This window comes from Perca fluviatilis, chromosome 14 (genome assembly GCF_010015445.1).
Source record: "Perca fluviatilis chromosome 14, GENO_Pfluv_1.0, whole genome shotgun sequence".
Lineage (NCBI taxonomy): Eukaryota > Metazoa > Chordata > Actinopteri > Perciformes > Percidae > Perca > Perca fluviatilis.
Window position 1 is genome coordinate 26,378,042 of NC_053125.1, and position 27,914 is coordinate 26,405,955.

A 27,914-nucleotide genomic window follows, 5' to 3' on the forward strand; every position below is an offset into this window, starting at 1 on the left:
ATTGATGTGATTTAGATTTTTCTTTTGTTCGCTCACTTTGCATTTTGTAAATTGATAAAAATAAACAATCATTATTTTTATTTTTGAAAGCATATTTTCACACCTGCCTAAGACTTTTGCACAGTACTGTATTTTATCAACAAAATGTGTGTATGTGCTCTTTGCAAAATAGCTATGATAGTCATTGAGCAAGTGGTTAAAAGCACTCAGAGTGACCTCCGATACAGAATTCTGCTACAAACTAATAACCGACGGGCAGGGTGGGAGAGAGGTCACATATAATAAAAGGCTGCTGTTCTTGGATGACTGCATAATTGTAAAATAAAATCAAAAACATTTGTCATGTCATGTTTTTATTGTATTAACAGCAGGTTTTTTACAGTTTCTTTCTCTATATTTTTTATATATATACTGTATATACACAGGTACTTTGCTGCACAATAATCACTTATCTAATAATCTCTTATTATGCTCAACAATTATTTGCTAAGATTTAAATTTCACATACACTTGAGCAAATTTTAAATGGAGCTTAGTGCCATCTGGTGGCAGAGTTGAGGGTGGTGTAGAATTAAATCTTAAAGTGCCCATATTATGAAAAAAACACTTTTTCTGGTGATTTGGGGTGTTCTTTTGTGTCTCTGGTGCTTCCACACACATACAAACTTTGGAAAAAATCCATCCATGCTGTTTTGAGTGAGATACGGTTTCTGAATGTGTCCTGCCTTCAGTCTCCTGGTGAGCTGTTCAAAATCGGCCTCGGACTGTGACGTCACAGTCCGAAATGAGCTGGCTAACCACAACGGTAGCTCGGCGCCGTTAGCGGCCATGCTAGCGCTAGCCGGCTAACGCTAACGCTAGCATGCTACGTCGTTCTCAATAGCAAAGCACTGCTACAACACACACAAGTTCGCCATAATCTACAAAAGAACTACTTACATGTGCACCCTCATTTAGAAGTCTCCCAGCTAATCCTGCCTTGTAACTGACCAAAGTTGGAGAAACAGGCTTTCTTTTACTGTCTCTAGAGTTAGCTAGCTGACATGCTCTACATCTGAGCTACTGCGCATGTGCGAGTGCAATCAAAGATAGTACAGAAGAAGAAGATGAAAAGAGGTCTCACTCTGTAGCTAAAACAGAAACCAGGTGAAAAGAGGATCTGCAGCAGTGAGAGAGAGAGCTGTGCAGTACAACAACAATATGGTGTTTTTTGAAAATTAAACCATGTAAACCTATTCTGGTAAAACCTTAAAATACAGTTATGAACCTGAAAATGAGCAGAATATGGGCGCTTTAATATAAAAGTGATTAGAAAAGCAATCCAACATAAAATGTATAATTAACGAAAAGTACAGAGGTAGTTCTCTTAATTCTATACAGTCTATGCATATTTCATAGGGACTGTTTCAATTTTATTTTAAGAATAATTTGAAAGATATTTACTAATACAAACATAAACAGGATCTTGTATTTTTATACAGAACACAACCACAGCCAGAACAGCAGAGGCTGATCAGAAGCCATTGCCATCATGGTCCAGTGCATACAGTGGTTACAGTACATTATGTAACAGAAACCACGTACAAGATTATACAACATGTGGCTGCTTTACCTCAGCTTTTTTCTGGATTCATAATCAAAAGAGGAGTTGATCAAATTCAGCAAGACAGTTTTTCCAAATAGACATCGCATTTTAGCAAAACCCTAAACCTAGTTCGACTGATATCTAAAAACCTTATGTGTCTAACACATCTAAAAAAGTGCAAAAGACAAATTCACTGTAATCAAATACACCCGTAAGTAAATTGTTACGCTCACAACCTGAAGTGAACGTGAACATTGATTATGATTCTTTCATCCCATAGTCACCAAAGTAAGTTTTTGATTAATTTTTCTGTGTCAGGAACAAACTCTCTCCAGATCCGGCAACACAGATAAGCTAACGTTAGCGAACGTCATAGCAAAATAAATGTTTGTAATGCTATGTATTATAGCTGTGTAAATATATGTTAGCAAAAGAAAATATCATTAAATTATGCAAATATAAATTCTCATCCATCCACACAACATTCACTACATTTTCAATTGAGGCCACGCCCCTTTAGCAGACAGGAAGTGTGTACCACTTCATACCATTGGTGCAGCGTATAATGCGTTAATATAGAGAAAATGTTTGCTACTGCACACAAAGATCCTCCTTACTAAAGTCATGTGCATTTCAAGCAGCGCCAATGGTATGAAACGGTGCTCACGTCCTGTTTCCTAAAGGGGCGTGGCCTCATTTGAATGTGTAGTGAACGTTGTGTGGATGGATGAAAAGTTATATCTGAATAATTTATAAATATGTTCTTTTGCTAGCGCTATACATTTAAACAGCTAAAAGACATATTTAGCATCCCGGGGATTAGTTTTATAAGGGCGTTCACAAAAGTTAAATGACGTTAGCTTCTCTTTGTTGCCAGATCTCGTGAAAGTTTGGTCTTGAGACAGAAACAGGTCTCATAGTTAACTTACTCCTGATGTGTCCGTTTGAAAAATGCCATTTTATTGTCAGAATGTTCTGGAGATATGTGGATTTTGAGAAATATGTCCAAGGACTTGCCGCTAGTCTCCTAAAGAGGCATGGCGTTGGACCAATCCATTTGACACAGAGACAGGAAACTGCTCTGAGTTGGGGTGTTTCAGTTCTAAACCGTCTCTGTTCCACAGACTCTGGTTCCAAAATTACAAGAGGGCGATGCCCGTGTCTGCAGTATATTGGCTTCTTTTTTGTACAGTGGGCGGAAGTGGAGACGTGTCATCCCTCTTTTGACAGTCTACGCTTCAAACGCAAAAGGCCTGTTTATGAAACTGGAAGTAATTTACTTGCTGACTGCGTGAGACCCCAGAGCGGCCTCAGTACAGAAATTATCAGACAAGGTCTCCACAAAGACACCAGAGTTTGCAGAAGTTCACTTAAGGCAGATTTATTTGAAACAATTACATGTTTACAAGTAAACCGAGCTGTCCCAGACACATCAACAGACTACAGGCATAGACAGCTGAATGTCATTTTTTATACAGCATTTTGGCCGTTGTCAGGTGGACACATGTACACACACTTATATCATGTTTCCTACATCTAAAATTGGCTTTGAACCATTTCAATCCTAAATCCCCATCTTCACTCCCCTTCCTTAATTGTGCCTAGTTCTTTTTGTCAATGATCTTTTATTGTTAGTTTCTTATATACATGTTAAAGAAACAGGTGTTCAAAAGTCTTTGGTTTCCTCATGTGAACAGATTTCTTTCTTATATTACTTATTACTTATGTTGGCTTAGTACAGTACTTAATTGTTGCTCTGACAATTGGAAGACACTTTACATGTTACATTACTGTGTCATTGATCATATTATTTCGGAACGGAGCCAGGCCCAAGTGAGTTTTTTTTAATGCATATCATTATCATTGATTAACATCCCTATCTCAGCATTTTCTTAAAGAAAGGACTCCTCTGCTCACAGACAGGATGCATTAGCTATTCTAACTTCCCTGATTTGCTCACTCACATCTCTCTAACTTCGTCCTCGTTCAAACGCAAAACAGATTTCCAAAACTGCACTTCCTGTGGTCTCCCTCACACAGACAGAAGAGCCTCCTCTCTAAGTTGGCTGGGACTAATTTGTGCTTTAAACAAGATACACTATCATCATGAACACAATGTGTATTAAACAACCATCATGGTACAGGATTGATAGTGGATCGTGCTAAACTTGTCTAACTAGAAAGAAATCAGAGTTTGTGGGACCTGTAAATGGATCTGGATCCCACAGTGTGATTACATAGTGAGGTTACGTTACTCCGACTGTTAGATCTTGCTCTTCGGGCCTCCTCAGATGTGTCAGATCTCCTTGGCACAAACAAAAGGGAGAGTGTCATTGCAGGAGGCGGCGTTCCACTTCTTGCGATCTGTAATGCGGAAGATAGACAGAAACATTTACCTTCAAGGATTTGTATTTCAAGCTGAACATACGAAGAAAATGCTGGCTGTCAATGTATAGTCAGCAGAAACTGGATTTCTGGGAGTTGAAAGTCAATTTTGTCGAACTTGTAGTGTGGTATGTAGCAGATATTAGTGATGTAGCAGGTATTGAAGGCCATTGGCACAAATATCACTTCAGAGATTTCGTGTTCAGACGAATAAAATGTCTGTAAACGCGTTGAGTTTAATCATGTTAACAAACCTTTTTTTTTAATCAACACAAACATTTACCAGTAAGTGTTGCATTTCCTAAGTATGTATGTATTTATATGTTTTTATCCGTATCATACAAGTTACGGTCCTTGTGTTGTGTGTTACTGTCATTTGTATTTTAGAGCTGGCGAGATAAATTGATAACATTTCAACTATTATATTGGCCAATTATTTTGATAATCGATTAATCGGTTTGAGTCATTTATTTCTATTTTTTTCACTAGCTTCTCTCTCTCTCTCTGTCTCTCTGAAATGACCTGTGATTAGCCAAAGTCTCCCATCACAGGTTTCATTTTCTAAAGCCTGAAAACTGAGCCAAGAGAAGGTGCAGAAATGTAGTTTCTCTCAGAACACTTAAATTACATTATGCTGACAGGTTGTTAAGGGATTTCTGCCCAATGACACACACAAAAAACTGCCTACCTCATCTTTAACAAATTCTGGTCCTATTCTGATTGCTAACTGTTTGCTTTTTGCTGAGTCATTTTTGAATGTTCTCTCTTTCAGGTATTTTTAACAGGAAATAAAGAGGTGAACAGAGCAGGGTTTAAATATGTGTGTTTATGTAGTTTATTACATCCATAATTCATCTCCAGACAGTGCATTGTTCTCCTTTTGTCTTCCATGTTGTAGTCCAGTTTTGTGGACCAGTTTTCGTAGTTAAACATGGTGCCGTCACTCCACATCCAAAAACCGGACTATGGATAGAAAGACACAAACATTCCAACATAAATACATTGTAGGACTGACAATTAATTTGAAAACATAAGCTAATTAGAATGATTTAGCTAAGTTATTAAAGTTAATTACATTCATACTTTACAGGTGCACTACAGTTTATTGCACCCAACAATTAACGTTTCTGTTTTGTAGTTCATAACAATTTAAATTCCAGTGAAATTGACAGTTTTCTATGATCTTATATTTTCTATTACTGTCATCCCTGGTGGAAAGGTTTATTGGTCAGCTGTGAAATACCCTCTCTCAGTAGGGATGTAATCCTACACTCAACTCATGATTGGATACGATATAAGTTCACGATATGATTTTCTCCAGACTTTTTTAATAGAATGAGCAGCAGACAAATCACTGAAAAATATTCCTTTATTTATATAAACTGTGCAACTGTGTCGTCTTATCAAAAGGGACACTAAAACTGTATTTTTAGCCTAAATAACAAACATTTACTAAGGAATTATTTATTATATGTTTAAAAACATAAAAAAACTGACTAGAAAAAAATCTCAAATAAATGAACTAAGAAGACGTAGTGACGTCTGAAGTCAAACAAGTGAAATCTGAAGTAGGTAACGCCCTAGACCGTTTAAAAATTGTATTGCGATTAATTGTTTTATCTCAACCGGTTGTAATCTTTACACATTTATATTCATTTTAACCAAGTCGCCATGTATCGTTACCCCCCTATTCCTCAATGACTTTTCCAAAAACCCTGTAATATGTTTCATGTCAGTCAGGCTTTAGTTGACATTCAAATTTGGAGGAAAATTAAGTTTATTAAAAACTACAGTAACAGGTAAGAGTGTACGCCCCATGTTGGCTGAGTCCTGCAGCTGCCTGGGTTCGAATTCGGCCTGTGGCCCTTTGCTGCGTGTCATCCCCCATCTCTCTCCCCCTTTCATGTCTATCCACTGTCACTATAATAAAGGGAAAAGCCCCAAAAAAAATCTTTAAAAAAAAGTGCGTAGGGTTACACACCTGAATGCAATCGCTGCCACCGATCCATGTTAGGGGGAATTTGTGGGTGTCTCCTCTGGTCAAAATCCGAATGAAATTATTCTCCTCATTACTGTGGACTGACGCCAGGTTGGCTCCTTCAAACAGGCAGTAATCCTGGAGGCGACAAGAGAGGAAAGAGTGTTCTCATGTTTGGTTCGTTGCAACATGACTGGATGCATGAGCAGCTCCACTCCACCACTCCTCACCTCGGCTTCAGACCAAGTCTTCGGGCTGTCAATGAAGATGAAACATCGTTTTCCAACACGGGACCAATCCTTCGGGCAGGAGTTCTTGCCTACAAAAAATATATTTTAAATATTTTACTGACCTAAAAGTCGGGCTGCACAATAAGTCATTTAATAACTGTATCACCCACTTGATTTCAATTCAATTATGTGCAGACATGTGTTGAAGAAAAGCTTGTTTAACTTTATTGCTTATGGTGATTTAAAGGTTTTTACATTTGAAGTAACTTGTATTTGTAGCCGGATTTGTGCGTTTGCAGTATCTGCTACATTATTTTTAGGAGGAATACAATGAAACAACCTCTGTGACGTTGCTATTGTGCTTTGTATTGTTGTTTAAAATGTAATTCCAACGCGTTCTCATGAACGAGTTTATACGATACCGTACAAAAACGTTTGCATAATAATCCGTAGCATGTGTTCGAGGAAGATACTGTACGGCAGCAGCGGTAAGAAAGTGCTTGCTCGTCATTAGATGCTAGTCGAAAAACTTTGGTCCATGTACTCTGTCATATAAGTACGTTACCGCTGCCACTGCGCATTCACTGACCGACCGTGTTGGTGAGGAAAAAAATACGTGTGTACGTTCATAGCGGAACACGATTTGTCATTGACGATGGCCCTGGCACTGTGTAAAAAGCTATCATAAGACAAAATTGCCTTGACAAAGCTGTCTGTTTAGAAGCAGTTTCAATTTTATTTTCACAATATTTCATTGTAGGATCATATTATTGCAAAATGTAAATCTACATTGACTCTTAACTAAAATATTGTTGAAAGAAGTAAATATGAATTCCAAACAAACCTTTTTTTTTACATTTGAAAAGTTATGATTTTTATATTGTGTAATGTAAGAAGAACTTTAATTGTTTTGCCAGTCAAATTCACTTTAATGAGTTCATATTGAAACATACTGTGACATTCTTCAACACTCCCCCAAGTTTCAGGCTCAGGATTTTTTTTTCACTTTAAAGGGTAACTACAGTTTATTTCGACCTGGACACTATTTTCCTATGTTTTTGTGTCTATTTGACAGATGGGAACAACAATCGTTGACATTGGTAACGTGTGCCAACACATGTTCACATGTAAATCGGTAAACTGTGTTAATTTTAACCAAAAATAGAGTTGTGATGGTTGAAAAAGTGGAAAGACGACCCAAAACAGCTTTTCATAGTTTTATTTTGTTTCTGTCGACTTTGATTAAATTACTGTTTATTTACATGGAGTCTGGTTGGTACAGCAAACGCGATTTAAAAAAAGGATCTTACTCTTTCACAGAAAGGCTGACCTCCTAAGAAATTCTTTCCATAATGTTGTAAGACAGAATATTAATCTGAGCCTGTCAGTGGCAAAATACAAGCTGGACAATTGCCCTATTAACTTACATTGTAGCTTGTTTCGCCGCTGCCAACTACAGTGATCTCGCTTACTACTGGACCAATGTCAAAGATTATTGTTCCCATCAGTCACTTAGACACAAAAACATAGGAAAATAGGGTCCACGTTGAAAAAAAACGGTACATACTCTTTAAGACCTGTACAGTAATTGAGGAAAAGTACTTTCCAACACTGTCCAAGAACTTAGAACTTAGCCACACGTCATCACTCACTACACTGGTTGATGCCCGACCGTGCCATCGTGTTCGGTATCTCTACCCCAGTGATGACATTGACACACCAGCAGAACCCGGTGGACCCCCCCATGCTGGGGGAGGAAGTTCCCGTTTGTGTCACACTGTGGGACAAATCTTCCAGGCACTCTGGGGCTATTCTTTCTCTCATCCTTGCAGAGGCCTGAGTAAAGTAGTAGTGGATTATAAAGTAGCAGAACATGTAAACACTAGTACAAGTACCTCAACACTGTAGAGCTGCAAATATGAATTGATTAGCTGTCAACTATTAAATTAATCGCAAACTTTTTTGATAACCAATTAATCCGTTTGTCATTTTTATGTAAAAATTTAAGATTCCAGCTTGTTAAATGTGAATATTTTCTAGTTTCGTCTCTCCTCTGTGACAGTAAACGAATATCTTTGAGTTGTGGACAAAACAAGACATTTGAGGACGTCATCTTGGGTTTTTGGGAAACACTGATCCACATTTTTCACATCTTCTGACAAACAACTAATCCCTTAATCCAGGAAATATTCATCAGCTCAATCGACTATGACACTAATCGTTAGTTGCAGCCCTACAACATTGTACACAGGTACAGTACTTGAGTAAAAGTTCTTAGCTAGTTTCCAGAACTGCACAAGAACTCGGTCCAGCAAAAACAATAATGTGACATCCAAGCACACGTCATCACTCACCACACTGAACAGGTGTGACGCCCGGTGGTGTCTTCGTGTTCGGTATCTCTTCCCCCGTTATGACATTGACGCACCAGCAGTATCCAGTGGACGCCCAGCACTGCTGCGGGAGGAAGTTCCCGTTTGCGTCACACTGTGGGACAAATCTTCCAGGCACTCTGGGGCTATTCTTTCTCTCGTCCTTGCAGAGGCCTGAGTAAAGTAGTAGTGGATTATAAAATAGCATAACATGTAAACACTAGTACAAGTACCTCAACACTGTAGCACTGCAAATATGAATTGATTAGCTGTCAACTATTAAATTAATTGCTAACTTTTTTGATAACCAATTAATCCGTTTGTCATTTTTATGTAAAAATTTAAGATTAAATGTGAATATTTTCTAGTTTCGTCTCTCCTCTGTGACAGTAAACTGAATATCTTTGAGTTGTGGACAAAACAAGACATTTGAGGACGTCATCTTGGGTTTTCGGGAAACACTGATCCACATTTTTCACCATCTTCTGACAAACAACTAATCCCTTAATCCAGGAAATATTCATCAGATCCATCGACTATGACACTAATCGTTAGTTGCAGCCCTACAGCATTGTACATAGGTACAGTACTTGAGTAAAAGTTCTTAGCTAGTTTCCAGAACTGCGCAAGAACTCGGTCCAGCAAAAACAATAATGTGACATCCAAGCATGCGTCATCACTCACCACACTGAACAGGTGTGACGCCCGGTGGTGTCTTCGTGTTCGGTAAATCTTCCCCCGTGATGGCATTGACGCACCAGCAGTATCCGGTGGACGCCCAGCACTGCTGCGGGAGGAAGTTCCCGTTAGCATCACACTGTGGGACAAACTCTCCAATCAGGCCCTGGCTGTTATTACTCTCTTGTTCACAGAGGCCCCCGAGCTTAAAAATGGGGCTGGTGTCGTTGATGGACCAGGCATCGCTTAGGATCAGAAAGGTGCAGAGTGTCAGATACACGCTGAACGCCTTCATGCTGATGCTCATGATGATGATGATGATGATGAACCGGGACTGTAACCTGTTGAAATAGGAGCAACAAAATCTAAAACTGTCAACAACATAGATTCTAAAAAGTGAAATCCATCTGCATGTCTTTCCTTACAAAATTAATCTGTGTTCAAAATGTTTGATTAAGATAATCCAAAGTAGACTCACCTGGTTCAGGATCAGCTGGTGTGTTGCACCGCCTCTGTTGCTTCTGTCTTTATATCCTGCAGATTGCTGACACTTCTGCTGTGTCATTGTTTTAATTTCCCACAAATTCACTGGAGCTTTGAGGTCAAATGTAACACAGCCGAGCTGCAGAGATGGATACTGTTTTGTCTTTTATCTCATCAGTTTTTCTTACTCAGACTATTGTAATCATTGTGAGTTCAAGGTAATCACTGGATATCATTTTTATATTGGCCTTTCATTGTTCATAGTCCTGGCTTCCCAGACTGTCTCGTCCGGTCTTAAGGTTACTTGTTCTTATCTTATTTATATCTTCTCTTATTTTCCCCATCTTGTATTGTGCAAATCTAGGTTACAGACCATTTTTGCAAGTAAAAACTGACACCACTTGGCTGGGTCATATGAAATTATATTCTCCAACATTAAGATGAGACATAAAATCCAAAGAATCTAATATTTTATTGTTTCGTTGTCCAAGAATCACATTTAAAATCTAACAAGTAGACTGTTTTCCCACACTTTTACACATTACATATCATTACCAGTGAATAACTGATGCGACCTAATGTCAGAAAATGTGATCATGTCTCTAAAATCATTACTGAAAATATCAACAACAGTAAAGTGCTTTTTTCCACTTTTGATCGAATTATTAATCCACCATCTACAACTCCATCAGAGATGCTGTCTACTGATAAATGTGAAGAATTTGCTACTTTTTTCAACAACAAAATTATAGCTATTAGACAGAATATTAGTGCATCAAGGTCTATAATTCATCCTATCCAAAAGTTTTCCAGGATTAGGATTTCTACCATGACTCATTTTCTCCCCATTGACCTAAAAAAATTAGAAGACATTGTTGGACAACTCAGGTCTTCTACCTGCTGCTTGGACCCTCTCCCCACCCCATTTTTTAAAAGTGTTTAACTGTTTAGCACATGAAGTATTAGATATTCATCTGTAACTATAGGCCCATCTCCAACCTACCATTTCTCAGCAAGATAATAGAAAAAACGGTTGCTTTTCAGCTCAACAATTATCTACATTATTTAAAGAACCTCCTGGATAATTATCAATCAGGCTTTCGGCCTTATCACAGCACAGAAACCACACTTATTAAAGTTGTGAATGATCTGCATATAAATACTGATTCTAATAAATTATCTGTTCTTGTGCTTCTGGACCTCAGTGCCGCCTTTGACACCGTTGACCATCAGATTTTATTACACATATTAGAAACATGGGTCGGCCTGTCTGGTTCAGTCTTAAACTGGTTTAGAACTTACCTGTTGGATAGGCAATTCTTTGTGTCCATTGGGGATTTTGTCTCGGACAAAAGGGCCAATATGTGTGGAGTTCCCCAAGGTTCAATTCTTGAACCATTATTTTTTAATCTCTACATGCTCCCACTTGCACATGTTATAAAGAAACATAAATTACCATAATTATGCAGATGATTCACAGCTATACATATCCTTAACTCCTAATGACATGAATCCCATACACTCTCTAATCAATTGTATCGGTGATATTAATATGTTGATGTCGGAGAATTTCCTACAACTAAACAAGGATAAAACAGAAATACTTCTCTTTGGTGCTAAGGCTCAAAGACAGAAAGTTGTGGCTTATCTCAGTTCTCTGTCTCTAGAGATCTCTGTTATTAAGATCTGATCATCTTTTTGAATGTTTGACACAAGGCCGCATCAGTTGTCGGCCACATCAGTTACACACTAGAAACTGTAGAAATACAATACGTTGTAAACGTTTTAGGCAGGTATGAAAAAATGCCGTAAACTAAGGGACTGTTTGTTATTTATTTAAGGGGCCACCAGAGGAGTATCAATATCAATATCAGTATCAATATCTTCTGTACTGGTTTGTGCTAAAAAAGATATACAGATTGCGATTGTTTTTTTACAGCAATGACTAAACCTCTGCATTCTCATCTGACGCATCCCACTCCTCTGTTATGGTGTGGTGGCCATTTCAGTAGATTTACTCACTAACATTGTTGTGGAAACACAATAAGCATGGAAGCTAAATGCACACTTCCTGCATTACTGCATTACTTCAAATACTAAGTTACTCCTCTAGTAAACTATTATTCACATGAAATAAAACAATAAAATATTGAGACCATTCAGCAAGGCACTCTGGGTAACATTCAACAAACAAACTGGTTGCTACGGACTTGTCACTAGGCTTCCTCCACTTCGCCGTTTAAACAAAGTGGAATAAACGTATAAAAATCCAAATCTACACAAAACCCGCAATCAATTAGTAAGACATCAAATGTGGCATTTAGGAAACCTTTATTGCAAAGTTGTCATTTTCATTTGCTTTTACATCCTGCTGCTCTCATTGTCAGCCAGGAACTTTTTTTACTAACCCTTGTGTTGTCCTTCGGGTCCCAGTGACCCGAAGGACAACACAAGGATTATGTACTTCCGTTTACTTTGTTGAGAATTGCTCTCTAAACAAGGGTTAATACAGCACCTTAGTTCTTGTTTGTACAGCATTTTGGTCAGCTTAAACTGTGTTTAAATGTGTTCTAGAAATAAACTTTACTTACTTACTTTACAAAAAACAGGGTTTAGAGAGCAATTCTCAACAAAGTAAACGGAAGTACATCATCCTTGTGTTGTCCTTTGGGTCACTGGGACCCGAAGGACAACACAAGGGTTAAAGCAGTATATGAAGTCAGATGTATTACCTACCACAATTTAGTTGTTTTGTGTTATTTAAGCTATTTTTAAAATATCTGGTCATGCCAGACGTAATTTATATTCCACTAATTTTTTAAACAATGCAATTCTCTGTTTCAGCCACCAGGGGGGGAGCTCCCCTGCCCCTCAGCAAACTCATGGGTCAGACCCATCTGGTAGCTATATAAAAAAATATGCCTCAAACAAGCCACAAATTTTGCTGTTGGGGTTGTTGTCCTGCAGTGGAATAAATTTGGGGCCAATCATACGTCTCCCTGATGGTATTGCATGATGGATAAGTATCTGCCTGTATTTCTCAGCACTGAGGACAACATTAATCCTGACCAAATCTCCAACACCATTTGCAGAAATGCAGCCCTAAACTTGCAAGGAAACTCCACCATGCTTCACTGTTGCCTGCAGACACTCATTATTGTACCGCTCTACAGCCCTTCGGCGAACAACCTGCCTTCTGCTACAGCCAAATATTTCAAATTTTAGTAGATGGGTGTACCTGGGTCCCACTGGTTTCTGCCAGTTTTGAGCTGTTGGCACTGCTGAACATCTTCCGATTTCGAAGGTAAATAAGCTTGATGTGTTTTTCATCTGCTGCACTAAGTTTTCTTGGCCGACCACTGCGTCTACGATCCTCAATGTTGCCCATTTCTTTGTTCTTTTTCAAAAGAGCTTGAACAGCACATCTTGAAACACCAGTCTGCTTTGAAATATTTTTCTGGGAGAGAACTTGCTGATGCAGTATAACTACCTATGTACTATAATTAGTTGATCATACACCTGACTATAATCCTACAAAATCCCTGACTTTTTGCAAGTACCTATAAGAATTGATGCTGGTTTGAAGGCAAAGGGTAGTATCACCAAATATTGTTGTGATTTTTCTTTTGTTCGCTCACTTTGCATTTTGTAAATTGATAAAAATAAACAATAATTTATATTTTTCTATCTATTCTTAGATACAGCATAATTTCACACATGCCTAAGACTTTTGCACAGTACTGTATTTTATCAACAAAATGTGTGTATGTGCTCTTTGCAGAAGAGCTGTGTTAGTCATTGAGCAAGTGGTTAAAAGCACTCAGGGTGACCTCTGATGCACAGAAAGTTAAAGGGGTGATAGAATGCAAAACCGATTTTACCCTGTCATAGTTGAATAACGACAGTTCGGTGGGTAAATAGGACATACATATAAGCTCAAAATCCCATTGACACCCCTTTACTATGAAAATCTCATATTTTGAAACTGCCGCTGAAAACGGGCGAATCCCAACAAAGCTGGAAGTTGACGTCAACCTCCCAAAAACCGGAACCTTTGTCAGCCCATGGGTGTATTAAGAGAACGGTCACGCCCCAACATTTACATGCTACAAAACTGACCTGAGATCGGGTAGTCTTCTGAATCTAGGTCACGCAGATCTCTGCTATTCCATTACAAAATTCACTTCTGAAACTTTTTTATGCGAGAAATCAACCATGTAGAGCTCAAATAAGGGCCGTTTTACGAAATGGATGGCTAATTGCAGATTTTGTCCGACTGTGTGTCGGAGTTCAGCCACTGGTGCTGCCTGTGTAGCTGCCTCGCCGCCTGGCCTGCCTTCCTTCACAGACCCCGGCCTGCTGTGAGCTCGATTGAGCTCCGTCAAGGCTGGCAGCCCACAGCACTTCATACCTGCGCAAAGTCATCGCTTCGTGACTACCAAACGCTGCTGCCTGGACAGAGCTCCAGGGCCTGCGGTTCCCCTCTTCCTAATGCCAGGTGTGTGTGAGTGAGAGTGCGGTCAGAGAGCTTGTTACGCCAGCAATCTCTTACCACAGATTCTAGTTAAACTTAAAATGTGTGTAATTATAATGTGTTGAGTTACTTAAACAAACGATTGGGGAAATAAACGCCGCTTGTCCGTGAGTAGCTCTATCAATGAGAGCTAGCTAGCCTCCTCTTAGAATTCCTCTGAAATTCACAAAAATTCATTAACTTGAAATCAGACACCGTTGTTAGCTTTATAAGACCCTTAGGTAGATTTTGTATACGTGGCGTGACAAAATTCAAACTGTAAATATACTCGAATTACACCGAAAATGAAGCTAACTATCCGTGATTTGTAGCTACATATAGCTAGAATTGAAGGGGCAGCCGTAGCTAGTCTTCACAAATATTCATTAACTTGAAATCGGACACCGTTGTTAGCTTTATAAGACATATAGTTAGATGTTGTATAAGTGCCGTTGAATGAGTTTCTGGAAAAGTCCCGAACAGCCGTCCAACCGACGGCCATCGGCAAAAAAGAAAAAAGTCTAATAAAGCAATATTAACAGCCAACAGCAGGGGGCGCAAATGCAATCACTTATATGCTACATGTAAAAATGAACTGAAGAAGAAGAGTAGGCCTACATCATTTCACATCAGCAATACTGGTAAGTGCCAGCAGGAAACATTATAGGCTGCCTTTATCCCTGTTAAGGCTGTATGTACGACCCAGCACAAAGAGATACCACTCGGGACACAGATAAACAGTTCAAGTATTTATTAGGCGTAAATACTCAGAAGAGATGAACAATCGAGGCTGAGCTTGTAGTTTACTGGGAATGGACTGAAGCTTAAGGGAACCAGGCAGTGCCAGATCCGAAGGAGTTCCACAGTAGAATCCAGGAGAAGCAGGTGGTTATGTCTGAGTCGCGTGAGGCAGGCAGCACGGGAGAGCACGGCAGGTAGGAAGCAGGTAACGGCAGGATCTGCACAGAGGAACTGAAGTTAGACAGGGTAAACGCTAAATCAAGAGAGTTGCTAGGAACACGAGCAGGGATACTGAGCCAAGTTACCACGTCGGAGTATGTAACGATCTGGCGCTGAAGAGGTGAACAACCCGGGTATAAATACTGCAGGTGTGAATCATGGAATGAGCATCAGTTGTGCCGGCAACAGAGCAGGGATTAATGGCCACGCCTCTTGACCTAGTTCCTCTTGACACGCCCCCTGCCACTTCCAGGTAGAGACAAACAGCACAGACAGACACGCAGGGGAAAAGGGAGACACAAACACACAGGAAGGGGGAACAAGGCAGCTGACCCACAACAATCCCTATCTTAGCGAGTTGCATGTTGTCAGCTCAACATGAGTGTGCATCATGATTATGAAAATGATTGTGCCATTTAGTGCTGTCAAACTTAATAATTTCTGTTAGGTTAATTGGAAACATTAAGCGCAATAGAAATTAATCGTGGGTTGACCACGATTTAACTTGGTTGTATATGAGTGGTTGTATTGAGCTCAGTTTTGCTGCTAGGATGAAAAACTTTGGTCTTAAATTAATCGGGAAAACATCAGGCATGCATTGAAAAAAAAAAAAACATTACAAGATGTAACAAAAACGATCAATTACAGCCATACCCTAAACCCAACAGGAAGTCCACCATTTTGATTTCAAAGAACGAAAGTGCAATTTTGGCCATTTCCACATTCAACACTTTAACGAACTCCTTCTAGAGATTTCATCCGATCAACTTCAAATTTGGTCTGTGCCATCTTAAGACATTAAAGTTGAAAAGTTGTTAAAAGAGGGTGGGTGTAACTCGAGTGTATGTTTTCCAACTGGCTCGAAACTTTTCAGGATTCATAAGAGTCCAACCCTGAGGACACATAAAGGCCGATATTTACTTAAAGTCATAGCGCCCCCTAGTGGCAACAGGAAGTAGGCCTAAAAGTCAAGGTGCTATACTTTAACGAACTCCTCCTAGAGATTTCATCCGATGGACTTCAAACTTGGTCTGTATCATCTTAACACCTTAAAGATGAAAAGTTATTGAAAGAAAAACTTTTTGTCAGATGGTGTGGGCGTGGCGGCCATTTTGAGTGTTTAGCGATGAACAAAGAAGTTGTTTTAACTTGAGTGTACATTGTCGTATCTGCCCGAAATTTCGCACGATTGACAAGGGTTCAGGCCTGAGGACACCTACAGGCCAAGGAAATCTGCCTTATATGACAAACATCATCCGATTTACATGAAACTCAGAATGTGTGGTCTACATGAGATACTGAGCCGCCCCCTACAATATGACCATGCCCACTTACTCAGGCCACGCCCCCTTTCATAACATTTGAACCATTTAAGGTAGAGTATTGTGTGAGGTGTCATTGAACTCAGGAGAGAGTTCCTTCTTTATTGGTGATGATTTGGCCCGCCCCCTATGCTTAAGACACGCCCCTTTTCATAACTTTTCAACCATTTAAGGTATACCCTTGTGTGAGGTATCATTGAACTCAGCAGAGACTTCATTCTTCATGGGTCATGGTTTGGTCCGCCCCCTATGTTTAAGCCAAACCCCTTTCATAAATGCTGACCCATCTAAGGTAGAGTCTTGTGTGAGGTATCATTGAACTCAGCAGAGACTTCCTTTTTAATTGGTGATGGTTTGACCCGCCCCCTATGCTTTAGCCAAGCCCCTTTTCACAGCTAATGAACCGTATGACGTAGAGTCTTGTGTGAGGTATCGTTGAACTCAGCGGGGAGTTCCCTTTTCACTGTTGACGATTTGCGGTGCCGTGCAAATGCACAGTCGCAAGGAGCGGCGTCCGCCGGTAACCCTGATGCGCGCAGAGGCGCGAGGGCCCGTCCATCGCTGCTCGCAGCTTTAATTGTGTTTACTATTGTGGAACTGGCAAAGACCTGGTGGTTGGTTGTGAAAGCTTCACGGACAAAATTGATAGAACCTTGTCATTTTCATCATTTCAAAGCCTTAATATGAATTAAAAGTGTAATATGATATTGACAAAATATTAAATAGGTTACTCAATGCTAATTCTTTAACACAAAGCAACACATGTTATATACATTTATATTTGAATATTTATAGTATATGGTAACTAACACTCTGTGTAGTTTTGTTATAGGCCTACTACAGTATATCTAATCCCCATGTTCAGGTACAGCATGTAGCCTATTTTATCTCTGAAACTGTTGTCAGTAATACTCTGTACATTATTTGTATTTTATTTTCAATGCAGATGTAATGGCATTGTACATTTTTTGTTTTTATTTGAAGGATGAGGCTTCATTAATAAGCACAACCCCAATTATCATAATTGGTTTTGAGATGTTACTTGCTGTGAATACCTTGTCTGATAGGCTACAGTATTGTGGCATAGTATCAGGACATCCTGGCTAGTGTCTGTCACGCATGGCTATGGGCAAATGGCCGGATGATGTGCCTATTTGGGAGAAAGTCCAGGGCTGTTTTTTAGCCCCAGTCCGTCCCTGGAGACAGGAAACTAGTCTGAGTTGGGGCGTTTCAGTTCTAAACTGTCTCTGCTGCACAGACTCTGGTTCCAAAATTCCAAGATGTTCCCATGTCCACAGTATATTGGCTTCACTTTTGTACAGTGGGAGGAAGTGGGGACGTGTCATCCATCTTTTTGACCATCTATGGGTTAAAATGTAAAAGGCCTGTTTATGAAACTGGGAGTCATTGACTGCGTGAGACCCCAGTACAGAAATTATCAGACAAGGTCTCCACAAAGACACCAGAGATCACAGAAGTTCACTTAAGGCAGATTTATTTGAAACAATTACATGTTTACAAGTAAACCGAGCTGTCCCAGACACATCAACAGACTACAGGCATAGACAGCTGAATGTAATTTTTTATACAGCATTTTGGCTGGTGTCAGTTGGACACATTTACACACACTTATATCATGTTTCCTACATCTAAAATTGGCTTTGAACCATTTCAATCCTTAATCCCCATCTTCACTCCCCTTCCTTAATTGTGCCTAGGTCTTTTTGACAATGATCTTTTATTGTGAGTTTCTTATATACACGTTAAAGAAACAGGTGTTCAAAAGTCTTTGGTTTCCCCATGTGAACAGATTACTTTCTGATTATATTACTTATTAATTATGTTGGCTTAGTACAGTACTTAATTGTTGCTCTGATAAGTTGAAGACACTTTACATGTTACATTACTGTGTCATTGGTCATATTATTTCGGAACGGAGCCGGGCCCAAGTAAGTTTTTTTTATGCATATCATTATCATTGATTAACATCCCTATCTCAGCTTTTTCTTAAAGAAAGGACTCCTCTGCTCACAGACAGGATGCATTAGCTATTCTAACTTCCCTGATTTGCTCACTCACATCTCTCTTACATCATCCTCGTTCAAATGCAGAACAGATTTCCCAAACTGCACTTCCTGTCGTCTCCCTCACACAGACAGAAGAGCCTCCTCTCCAAGTTAGCTGGGACTAATTTGTGCTTTAAACATGATACACTAACATCATGAACACAATGTGTATTAAACAACCATCATGGTACAGGATTGATAGTGGATCGTGCTAAACTTGCCTAACTAGAAAGATATCAGAGAGTTTGTGGGACCTGTAAATGGATCTGGATCCCACAGTGTGATTACATAGTGTTACGTTACTCCGACTGTTAGATCTGGCCCATCGGGTATCCTCAGATGTCTCAGATCTCCTTGGCACAAACAAAAGGGAGAGTGTCATTGCACGAGGCGGCGTTCCACTTCTTGCGATCTGTAATGCGGAAGATAGACAGAAACATTTAGCTTCAATGATTTGTATTTCAAGCTGAACATACAAAGAAAATGCTGGCTGTCAATGTACAGTCAGCAGAAACTGGATTTCTGGGAGCTGAATGTCAATTTTGTGGAAGTTATAGTGTGGTATGTAGCACATGTTAGTGATGTAGCAGGTATTGAAGGCCATTGGCACAAATATCGCTTGAGAGATTTCGTGTTCAGATGGATAAAATGTGTGTAAATGTGTAGAGTTTAGTCATATTAAATTAACACAAACATTTACCAGTGAGTATTGCATTTCCGAAGTATGTACTGTATGTATTTATATCTTTTTATCTGTAACCTCTGACTTACTAATTTTGTTGTGTGTTTGTGTCATTTGTATTTTAGAGCCACAGAAATAATTCGATAAGTTGTCAACTATTAAATTGGCCAATTATTTTGATAATCGATTAATCGGTTTGAGTCATTTTTATGGAAATCCTCTGATTCCAGCTTTTTAAATGTGAATATTTTGTAGTTTCTTCACTGCTTCTATTTTTCTCTCTTTTTTTTTTTTTTTTTTTTTTTTTTTTTTTTTTTTTTTTTTTTTTTTTTTTTTTTTTTTTTTCTCTCTCTCCCCAAAATGACCTGTGATTTGCCAAAGTCTACCTTCACAGGTTTGATTTTCTAAAGCCTTGAGAACAGAGCCAAGAGGAGGTGCAGAAATCTATTTTCTCTCAGAACACTTAAATTGCAGTATGCTGAAAGGTTATTAAGTGTTTTCTGCCCAATGACACACACAAAAAACTGCCTACCTCATCTTTAACTAATTCTGGTCCCATTCTGATTGCTAACTGCTGCTTTTTGCTGAGTCATTTTTGAATGTATTCTCTTTCAGGTATTTTAACAAGAAATAAACATATGAACAGAGCAGGGTGTGTGTTTGTGTAGTTTATTACATCCATAATTCATCTCCAGACAGTGCGTTGTTCTCCATTTGTCTCGCAAGTTGTAGTGCTTGGACCAGATTTCGTAATTAAACTTGGTGCCGTCACTCCACATCCAAAAACCGGACTGTGGATAGAAAGACACAAACATTCCAACATAAATACATTGTAGGACATAATGAAAACATAAGCTAATTATAATGATTTAGTTTTATGATTTAAGTTATTATTGTTAATTACATTTATACTTTACAGGTGCACTACGCTTTATTGCACCCAACCATTAACATGTCTGTTTTGTAGTTTTGAAGTTCATAACAATTTTAATTTAAGTGAAATTGACGGCTTTTCTGTAATCTTATATTTCTATTACTGTCATCTCTGGTGGAAAAGTTTATTGGTCAGCTGTGAAATTAACCTGACTCTGCTAGATGGATTGCTTTGCATTTACTCGGCATATCCATCTGGGAACGTTCCGTTGGAGAACTTTTCGGAAGGGGCGAAAATACTGGTTAGCTGATTCGATACACCATTTGTCTATCACCACCTATGTTGGTGATAGACGGGCCAAATTAACCAATCACATCAAAGTCTTGTCGAAATCAGTCCGGAGAAGAGCAAAAACATCTTTTCCTCCGAGAAAAGATTCCAGTGCCATTTTTTTTGCTCTTCTTTCAATGAAGGAATACTTTCTAATTCAGATAAAACTTGCACGATAGCTACGCTCATCTCATCCGTGGAAGCTGCCATGTTGTTTAGACTAACAGTCGCTTCTTGTTGTGTCACACCTAAACCCGCCTTAAAACAAACACGGATTGGTCGGTCTTTGGCGAACGGCTCCAAATGTTCTCTATCTCAAGATGCCAGACTGATGAGTGGAAAACTGGAAAACTGGAGCTCGCGAGATCAGGACGGTCTCACCAGGCTACTGTGAAATACCCTCCCTTAGTAGGGATGTAATCCTACACTCAACTCATGTTTCGATATGATTCATGATCTTAAATGTACAATATGTAACTTTCTGCCACTAGGGGTCTCTCAATCAAAACAATGGACGGTAAAACTGGACTTTTGATGACGTTGGGAAGTTGCATGGAATTATGGGAGCTTTTAGTGTTAAACACCTTTGCTGCTGGTTAGAATGCATCAGTTCACGGACAAGTTTACCCATTCAAGTTTATTCACGTTACGTTTATTCATGTTATTCTAATAAAATAGCTGCAGTTTCCCCAACATAATTAAGTTTTTCTTGATTAGATTTGTATTTGTAGCTGACCAGTTAGCTCATGAGCCAGCAAGCTAACAGTAGCCAGCAGCTAAAACACAAAATATTTCACATATCAGTGTCACCTTTTGGATTGTGTCAACACCGGGGCGGACTGGGTTTGTTGTAACGCTAGCTAGCTACTAAACGAGGCTGAGAGACGGGTCTGCGACAGTGAGGACGTTCAATGCCTGTTGTGCAGCAGCAGAACATCTCCCAGCTGCCCGGAATCATCTCCCCTTCACTTTTCAGTAATCTTAACTTTTCGTTTTGGTGCTTAACCCACCTTTTGTCGGGTTAATTTAGCTAACCGTAAAGACAGCTAAACGCGAAGTGGGGAGAAATTCGGCAGGGAGGACATTTTCGGCACATACACCGGTAGCGCTACGGAGATGTAGCTACCGCTATGGATGGCCGCTGTTGTGACTCGGTGCTGGGTCTGATATGGTCTGTTTCCCGACGTTTAATTAAACTGCCGTTAGCGTCGTAAGCACCAGGCACTGGAGATAAGTTCTGGCTGGGCGGTTGCTGTAATGAAAGTAGCTGGCTGATAGCTGACTGTGGGCTAACGGTAACTAGCTAGCTATGTCCTGGGGCTGTTGTCAGCTGTCATCCTGACTGAGTCTCTCTGCGCCGGGGGAGTGAGGCAGACAGACCGGGGTGTGCTAGCTGGCTAAAGTAGCATTAGATTAATCGTCTAAATATACAGCTAACATTAACGTTACTAGTGAAGTTATTCGTGGGTTAGCCCAGTCCTGTTAACTGTGGTCAAAACAGTTATACTAAAAATAACTTTATTATTGTGTTGAACGATGTTGTAACCTAATAATATTACCCACAAAGCATTAGCATCAACGTTAGCTACTTGTCAACAAGCACATTGTAGTAACGTTAAGTTGTTATTGATATTGAACTTTCAAAATAAATAAGGTCTCTGTTGTATTACTGTGATTAAAAAGTGGGATGTAATTAATCACAAAATGATGCTGTATGGCAAAAAAGCAGTATTACGGTAAGTATTTTTTTTCTGTGACATATGATTTACAATTACTCCTTACTATCATCTTGGTGCCAGTGTTTTGACAGAAGTTAGAGTAAATAGACAGTGAAAGGTTATGACGCCACTGACGGGCGACTAAAGGAAATGTGCCGTCTCTGGAAATAAAATAACAGATTTCTCTGGGTTTGACATTTGGTGGAAACATTTGGGATAGTGTAAGAACACAACTCCTAAAAATATATAACATAGGTATGTTCGTTTTTAGACATTTAAAGCAGAAATGTTACATATTGTACCTTTAAGTTCACAATATGATTTTCTCTGGATTTTATTTATAGAATGACCTGCTGAAAAATAACAAAAAAAATTAAAATAATTATTTATTATACATTTAAAAAAAAAATCTCTTCAAATAAATAAACTAAGAAGATGTAGTGACGTCTGAAGTCAAACAAGAGAAATATGAAGTAGATAACATCCTAGGCCGTTTCAAAATTGTATTACAGTTAATTTTTTATCTCAGCCGGTTGTAATCTTTACACATGTATATCCATTTTAACCGAGTCACCGTGTATCGTTACATCCCTATTCCTCAATGACTTTTCCAAAAAGCATGTAATATGTTTCATGTCAGTCAGGCTTCAGCTGACATTCAAATTTGTAGGATAATGAAGTTTATTAAAAACTACAGTAACAGAATATAGAAGCGTAGGGTTACACACCTTAACGCAATCGTTGCCACCGATCCAGGTTAGGGGGAATTCGTGGGTGTCTTCTTTGGTCAAAATCTGGATGAAGTTATTCTCCTCATTACTGTGGACCGACGCCAGGTTGGCTCCTTCAAACATGCAGTAATCCTGGAGGCAACAAGAGAGGAACGAGTATTTTCTAATGTTTGGTTTGTTGCAACATTACTAGATGCATCAGCAGCTCCACTCCACTATTCCTCACCTCGGCTTCAGACCAAGTCTTTGCGCTGTCGATGAAGGCAAAACATCGCTTTCCAAGGCGGGACCAATCCTCCGGACAGGAGTTCTTGTCTACAAAAAATGTACTTTCAATATTTTATATATATTTTATTTATTTCTCCTACATTATGCTTAGGAGGAAAACAATGAAACAATATCTGTGACGTTGCTATTTTGCTTCCTATCATTGTTTAAATTTTCATTCCAATGCATTCTCATGAACGAGTTCATACGATACCGTACAAACCCTTTCGCAACAATCTGTAGCGTATGTTCAGGGAAGATACTGTATGGTAGCTGCGGTAAGAAAGTGCTTACTCATTATTAGATGCTAGTCAAAAAGCTTGACTTGCTTGACAAGCTTGCCACTGTGCATTCACTGACCAACCGTGTTCTTAAGGAAAAAAATATGTTTGTGTATGTTCATAGCAGAACAAGATTTGTCTTTCACAATGGCCCTGGCACTGTGTAAAAAGCTATTTGAAGACTAAATTGCCATGACAAAGCTGTCTGTTTCGCATCAACATGGCAGTTATTTAAATACTTACAGTAATAGTTAATACTGGACCAATGTCAAAGATTGTTGTTCCTATCAGTCACTTAGACACAAAAACATAGGAAAATAGGTCTATTTTGACAAAAACTGCTAGATACCCTTTAAGCCCTGTACTTAGGTACAGTAATTGAGGAAAAATACTTTGTTACTTTCCAGCACTGTCCAAGAACTTAGTCCAGCAAAAATAAAGCTTCTCAATAAAGCAAAAATGAAATATGTGACATTCAGCCACACGTCATCACTCACCACACAGGACAGGTTTGACGCCCGGCGGTGTCCTCGTGTTTGGTATCTCTACCCCAGTGATGACATTGACGCACCAGCAGTACCCGGTGGACCCAGAGCACTGCTGGGGGAGGAAGTTCCCGTTTGCGTCACACTTCGGGACAAAATGTCCAGGCACTCTGGGGCTATTCTTTCTCTGGTCCTGGCAGAGGGCTGAGTAAAGTAGTAGTGGAGTATAAAGAACATGTAAACACTCAAGTACAAATACCTCAACATTGCAGAGCTACAAAGATAACTTGATTAGCTGTCAACTATAAAAATGAATCGCTATATTTTTTGATAATCAATTTATCGGTTTGAGACATTTTTATATAAAGACGTAAGATTCCAGCTCGTTAAATGTGAATATTTTCTAGTTTCTCCTCTCCTCTGTGACAGTAAACTTAATATATTTGAGTTGGGGACAAAACAAGACATTTAAGGGCATCATCTTGGGCTTTGGGAAAACTCAGATTTTTCTCCATCTTTTGACAAAAAAATAATGCCTCAATCAAGAAAATATTCGTCAGATCAATCGACTACAACACTAATCGTTAGTTGCAGCCCTACAAAATAGTACTTAAGTAAAAGTACTTTCCAGATCTGTCCAAGAACTCAGTCCAGCAAAAATAAAAAATGTGACACCTATGCACACGTCATCACTCACCACACTGAACAGGTGTGACGCCCGGTGGTGTCTTCGTGTTCGGTATCTCTTCCCCTGTGATGATGTTGACGCAACAGCAGTACCCGGTGGACCCAGAGCACTGCTGGGGGAGGAAGTTCCCGTTGATGTCACATTGTGGGACAAACTCTCCAATGTGGTCCTGGCTGGGCTTCCTCTTTTGTTCGCAGAGGCCTGAGTAAAGTACAGTATTTGTGTTCTCAAATGTAGTGGAGTATAAAGTAGCCATATATGTAAACACTCAAATCCCTTAACATTCTAAAGCTGCAAAGATTAATCGATTAGTTGTCAACTAGTAAATTCAATGCCAACTATTTTGATAACTGATTTATCAGTTTGAGTCTTTTTTTTTTTACATAAACATGACTCAAACCGATAAATCGATTATCAAAATAGTTGGCATTGAAGTCAAAATTCTCTGGTGTAAACTTGTTAAAGGTGAATATGTTCTAGTTTCTTCTCTCCTCTGTGACAGTATATCTTTGAGATGTGGACAAAACAAGACATCTGAGAAAGTCATTTTGGGCTTTTGGGAAACACTAATCCACGTTTGACCATTTTCTGACAAACAACTAATCCATTAATCCAGAAACTTTTCAGATCAATCGGCAATGTCATAAATCCTTAGTTGCAGCACAATAACATTGCACATAAGTACAGTACTTGAGTAAAAGTATTTAGCTAGTTTCCAGAACTGTCCAAGAACTCAGTCCAGCAAAATCAATAATGTGACACTTATGCACACGTCATCACTCACCACACTGTACAGGTGGGATGCCCGGCGTTGTCCTCGTGTTCGGTATCTCTTTTCCCGTGATGATGTTGACGCACCAGCAGTACCCGGTGGACCCAGAGCACTGCTGGGGGAGGAAGTTCCCGTTAACATCGCACTGTGGGACAAACTCTCCAGGGTGGTCCTGGCTGGGCTTCCTCTCTTTTTCGCAGAGGCCTGAGTAAAGTACAGTATTTGTGTCTGAAATGTAGTGGACTATAAAGTAGCCATACATGTATACACTCAAATCTGTTAACATTCTAAAGCTGCCAAGGTTAATTGATTAGTTGTCAACTATTCAATTCAATGCCAGCTATTTTGATAATTGATTTGACAATGATTTGATGAAGTCTTTTTTTTTTTTACATAAAAATGAATCAAACCGGTAAATCGATAATCAATCAATCTTGGTATCTTGTCTCTTCTGTGACAGTAAACTGATTATCTTTGAGATGTGGACAAAACAAGACATTTGATGACGTCATCTTGGGCTTTTGGAAAACACTGGTCCACATTTTTTACCATCTTCTGACAAACAAAAATCCCATAATCCAGGAAATAGTCGTCAGATCAATTGACTATGACACTAATCAGCCCTACAACATTGTACTTAAGTACAGTACTTGAGTAAAAGTACTTTCCAGGACTGTCCGAGAACTCAGTCCAGCGAAAATAAAAAAAAAGCACACATTATCACTCACCACACTGAACAGGTGTGATGCCCGGCGTTGTCCTCGTGTTCGGTATCTCTTTTCCCGTGATGATGTTGACGCACCAGCAGTACCCGGTGGACCCAGAGCACTGCTGGGGGAGGAAGTTCCCGTTAACATCGCACTGTGGGACAAACTCTCCAGGGTGGTCCTGGCTGGGCTTCCTCTCTTTTTCGCAGAGGCCTGAGTAAAGTACAGTATTTGTGTCTGAAATGTAGTGGACTATAAAGTAGCCATACATGTATACACTCAAATCTGTTAACATTCTAAAGCTGCCAAGGTTAATTGATTAGTTGTCAACTATTCAATTCAATGCCAGCTATTTTGATAATTGATTTGACAATGATTTGATGAAGTCTTTTTTTTTTTTACATAAAAATGAATCAAACCGGTAAATCGATAATCAATCAATCTTGGTATCTTGTCTCTTCTGTGACAGTAAACTGATTATCTTTGAGATGTGGACAAAACAAGACATTTGATGACGTCATCTTGGGCTTTTGGAAAACACTGGTCCACATTTTTTACCATCTTCTGACAAACAAAAATCCCATAATCCAGGAAATAGTCGTCAGATCAATTGACTATGACACTAATCAGCCCTACAACATTGTACTTAAGTACAGTACTTGAGTAAAAGTACTTTCCAGGACTGTCCGAGAACTCAGTCCAGCGAAAATAAAAAAAAAGCACACATTATCACTCACCACACTGAACAGGTGTGACGCCCGGTGGTGTCCTTGTGTTTGTTATCTCTTTCCCGTGATGGTGGGGGGGGGGGGGGGGGGGGGGGGGGGGGGGTGGACGCCCAGCACTGTTGCGGGAGGAAGTTCCCATTAGCATCACACTGTGGGACAAACTCTCCAATGGGGTCCTGGCTGTGGTTCCTCTGTTGTTTGCAGATGCCCCCAAGGTTAAAAATGGGGCTTGTGTGGTCGAGCGGGTGGGCATCGCTTAGGATCAGAAAGGTGCAGAGTGTCAGAGACACGCTGAACGCCTTCATGCTGATGCCCATGCTGATGATGATGATGATGAACTGGGAGTGTAGCCTGTTGAAATAGGAGCAACAAAATCTAAAACTGTCAACAACATAGAGTTCTAAAAAGCGAAATCTGAAGTCTTTACTTCAAAATGTTTGATTAAGATAATCCAAAGTAGAGGTTTTCTTCTCACCTGGTTCAGGATCAGCTGGTGTGTTCAGCCGCCTCTGCTGCTTCTGTCTTTATATCCTGCAGATTGCTGACACTTCTGCTGTGTCATTATTTTAATTTCCCACGAATTCACTATAGCTTTGACGTCAAATGTAACTCAGCTGAGCTGCAGAAATGGATACTGCTTAGTCTTTATCCCATCAGTTTTTCTTTCTCAGACTATTGTAATCATTGTGAGTTTAAGGTAATCATTGGGTATCATTTTTATATCGGCCTTTCAATGTTCATAGCCCCGGCTTCCAAGACTTCTCATACAGTATATACACAGGTACTTTGCTGCACAATGATCGCTTAACTTATAATCTCTTATTATGCTCAACAATTATTTGCTAAGATTTTAATCTTTTAATCAACTACATGTGAGCACTTTTTAAATGGAGCTTGGTGCCTTCTGGAGTCGAGGGTGGTGTAGATTCTAGTACACAGCCTATTTCCAATATTTACTGCAGAAAGTACAGAGGGAGTTCTCTTATTCCTAAATATTAGGAAAGCTCTACAATATAAAATGTATTAGTAATGAATACAAACATAAATAGGTTCTTTAATTTTTATACAGAACACAACAG

At 39.4% G+C, this 27,914-nt stretch overlaps 1 protein-coding gene and 1 long non-coding RNA gene across 3 annotated transcripts; both read right to left on the reverse strand.

Moving 5' to 3' along the window:
• Positions 1 to 2,950: 2,950 nt before the first annotated feature.
• Positions 2,951 to 27,623, reverse strand: LOC120573293 (thyroglobulin-like). 2 transcript variants are annotated; one of them, XM_039822942.1, is made up of 10 exons: positions 27,311 to 27,623; positions 26,944 to 27,186; positions 26,129 to 26,220; positions 25,413 to 25,604; positions 24,638 to 24,829; positions 23,953 to 24,144; positions 23,134 to 23,222; positions 22,905 to 23,039; positions 19,931 to 20,045; positions 2,951 to 3,949 (listed from the first exon to the last, which is right to left on the reverse strand). In XM_039822942.1, exons 2-10 carry the CDS (start codon positions 27,150 to 27,152, stop codon positions 3,882 to 3,884), a joined length of 1,284 nt encoding a protein of 427 aa, XP_039678876.1. In that variant the 5' UTR covers positions 27,153 to 27,186; positions 27,311 to 27,623; the 3' UTR covers positions 2,951 to 3,881. The 2 variants fall into 2 exon arrangements, with proteins under 2 accessions (XP_039678876.1, XP_039678875.1); XM_039822941.1 differs by lacking the exon at positions 2,951 to 3,949 and adding an exon at positions 17,985 to 18,984.
• LOC120573294 lies at positions 4,898 to 8,567 on the reverse strand. The gene is made up of 4 exons (XR_005641681.1): positions 8,533 to 8,567; positions 6,179 to 6,267; positions 5,952 to 6,086; positions 4,898 to 4,933 (listed from the first exon to the last, which is right to left on the reverse strand). It is a non-coding gene; the product is annotated as an uncharacterized LOC120573294 (long non-coding RNA).
• Positions 27,624 to 27,914: the final 291 nt, after the last annotated feature.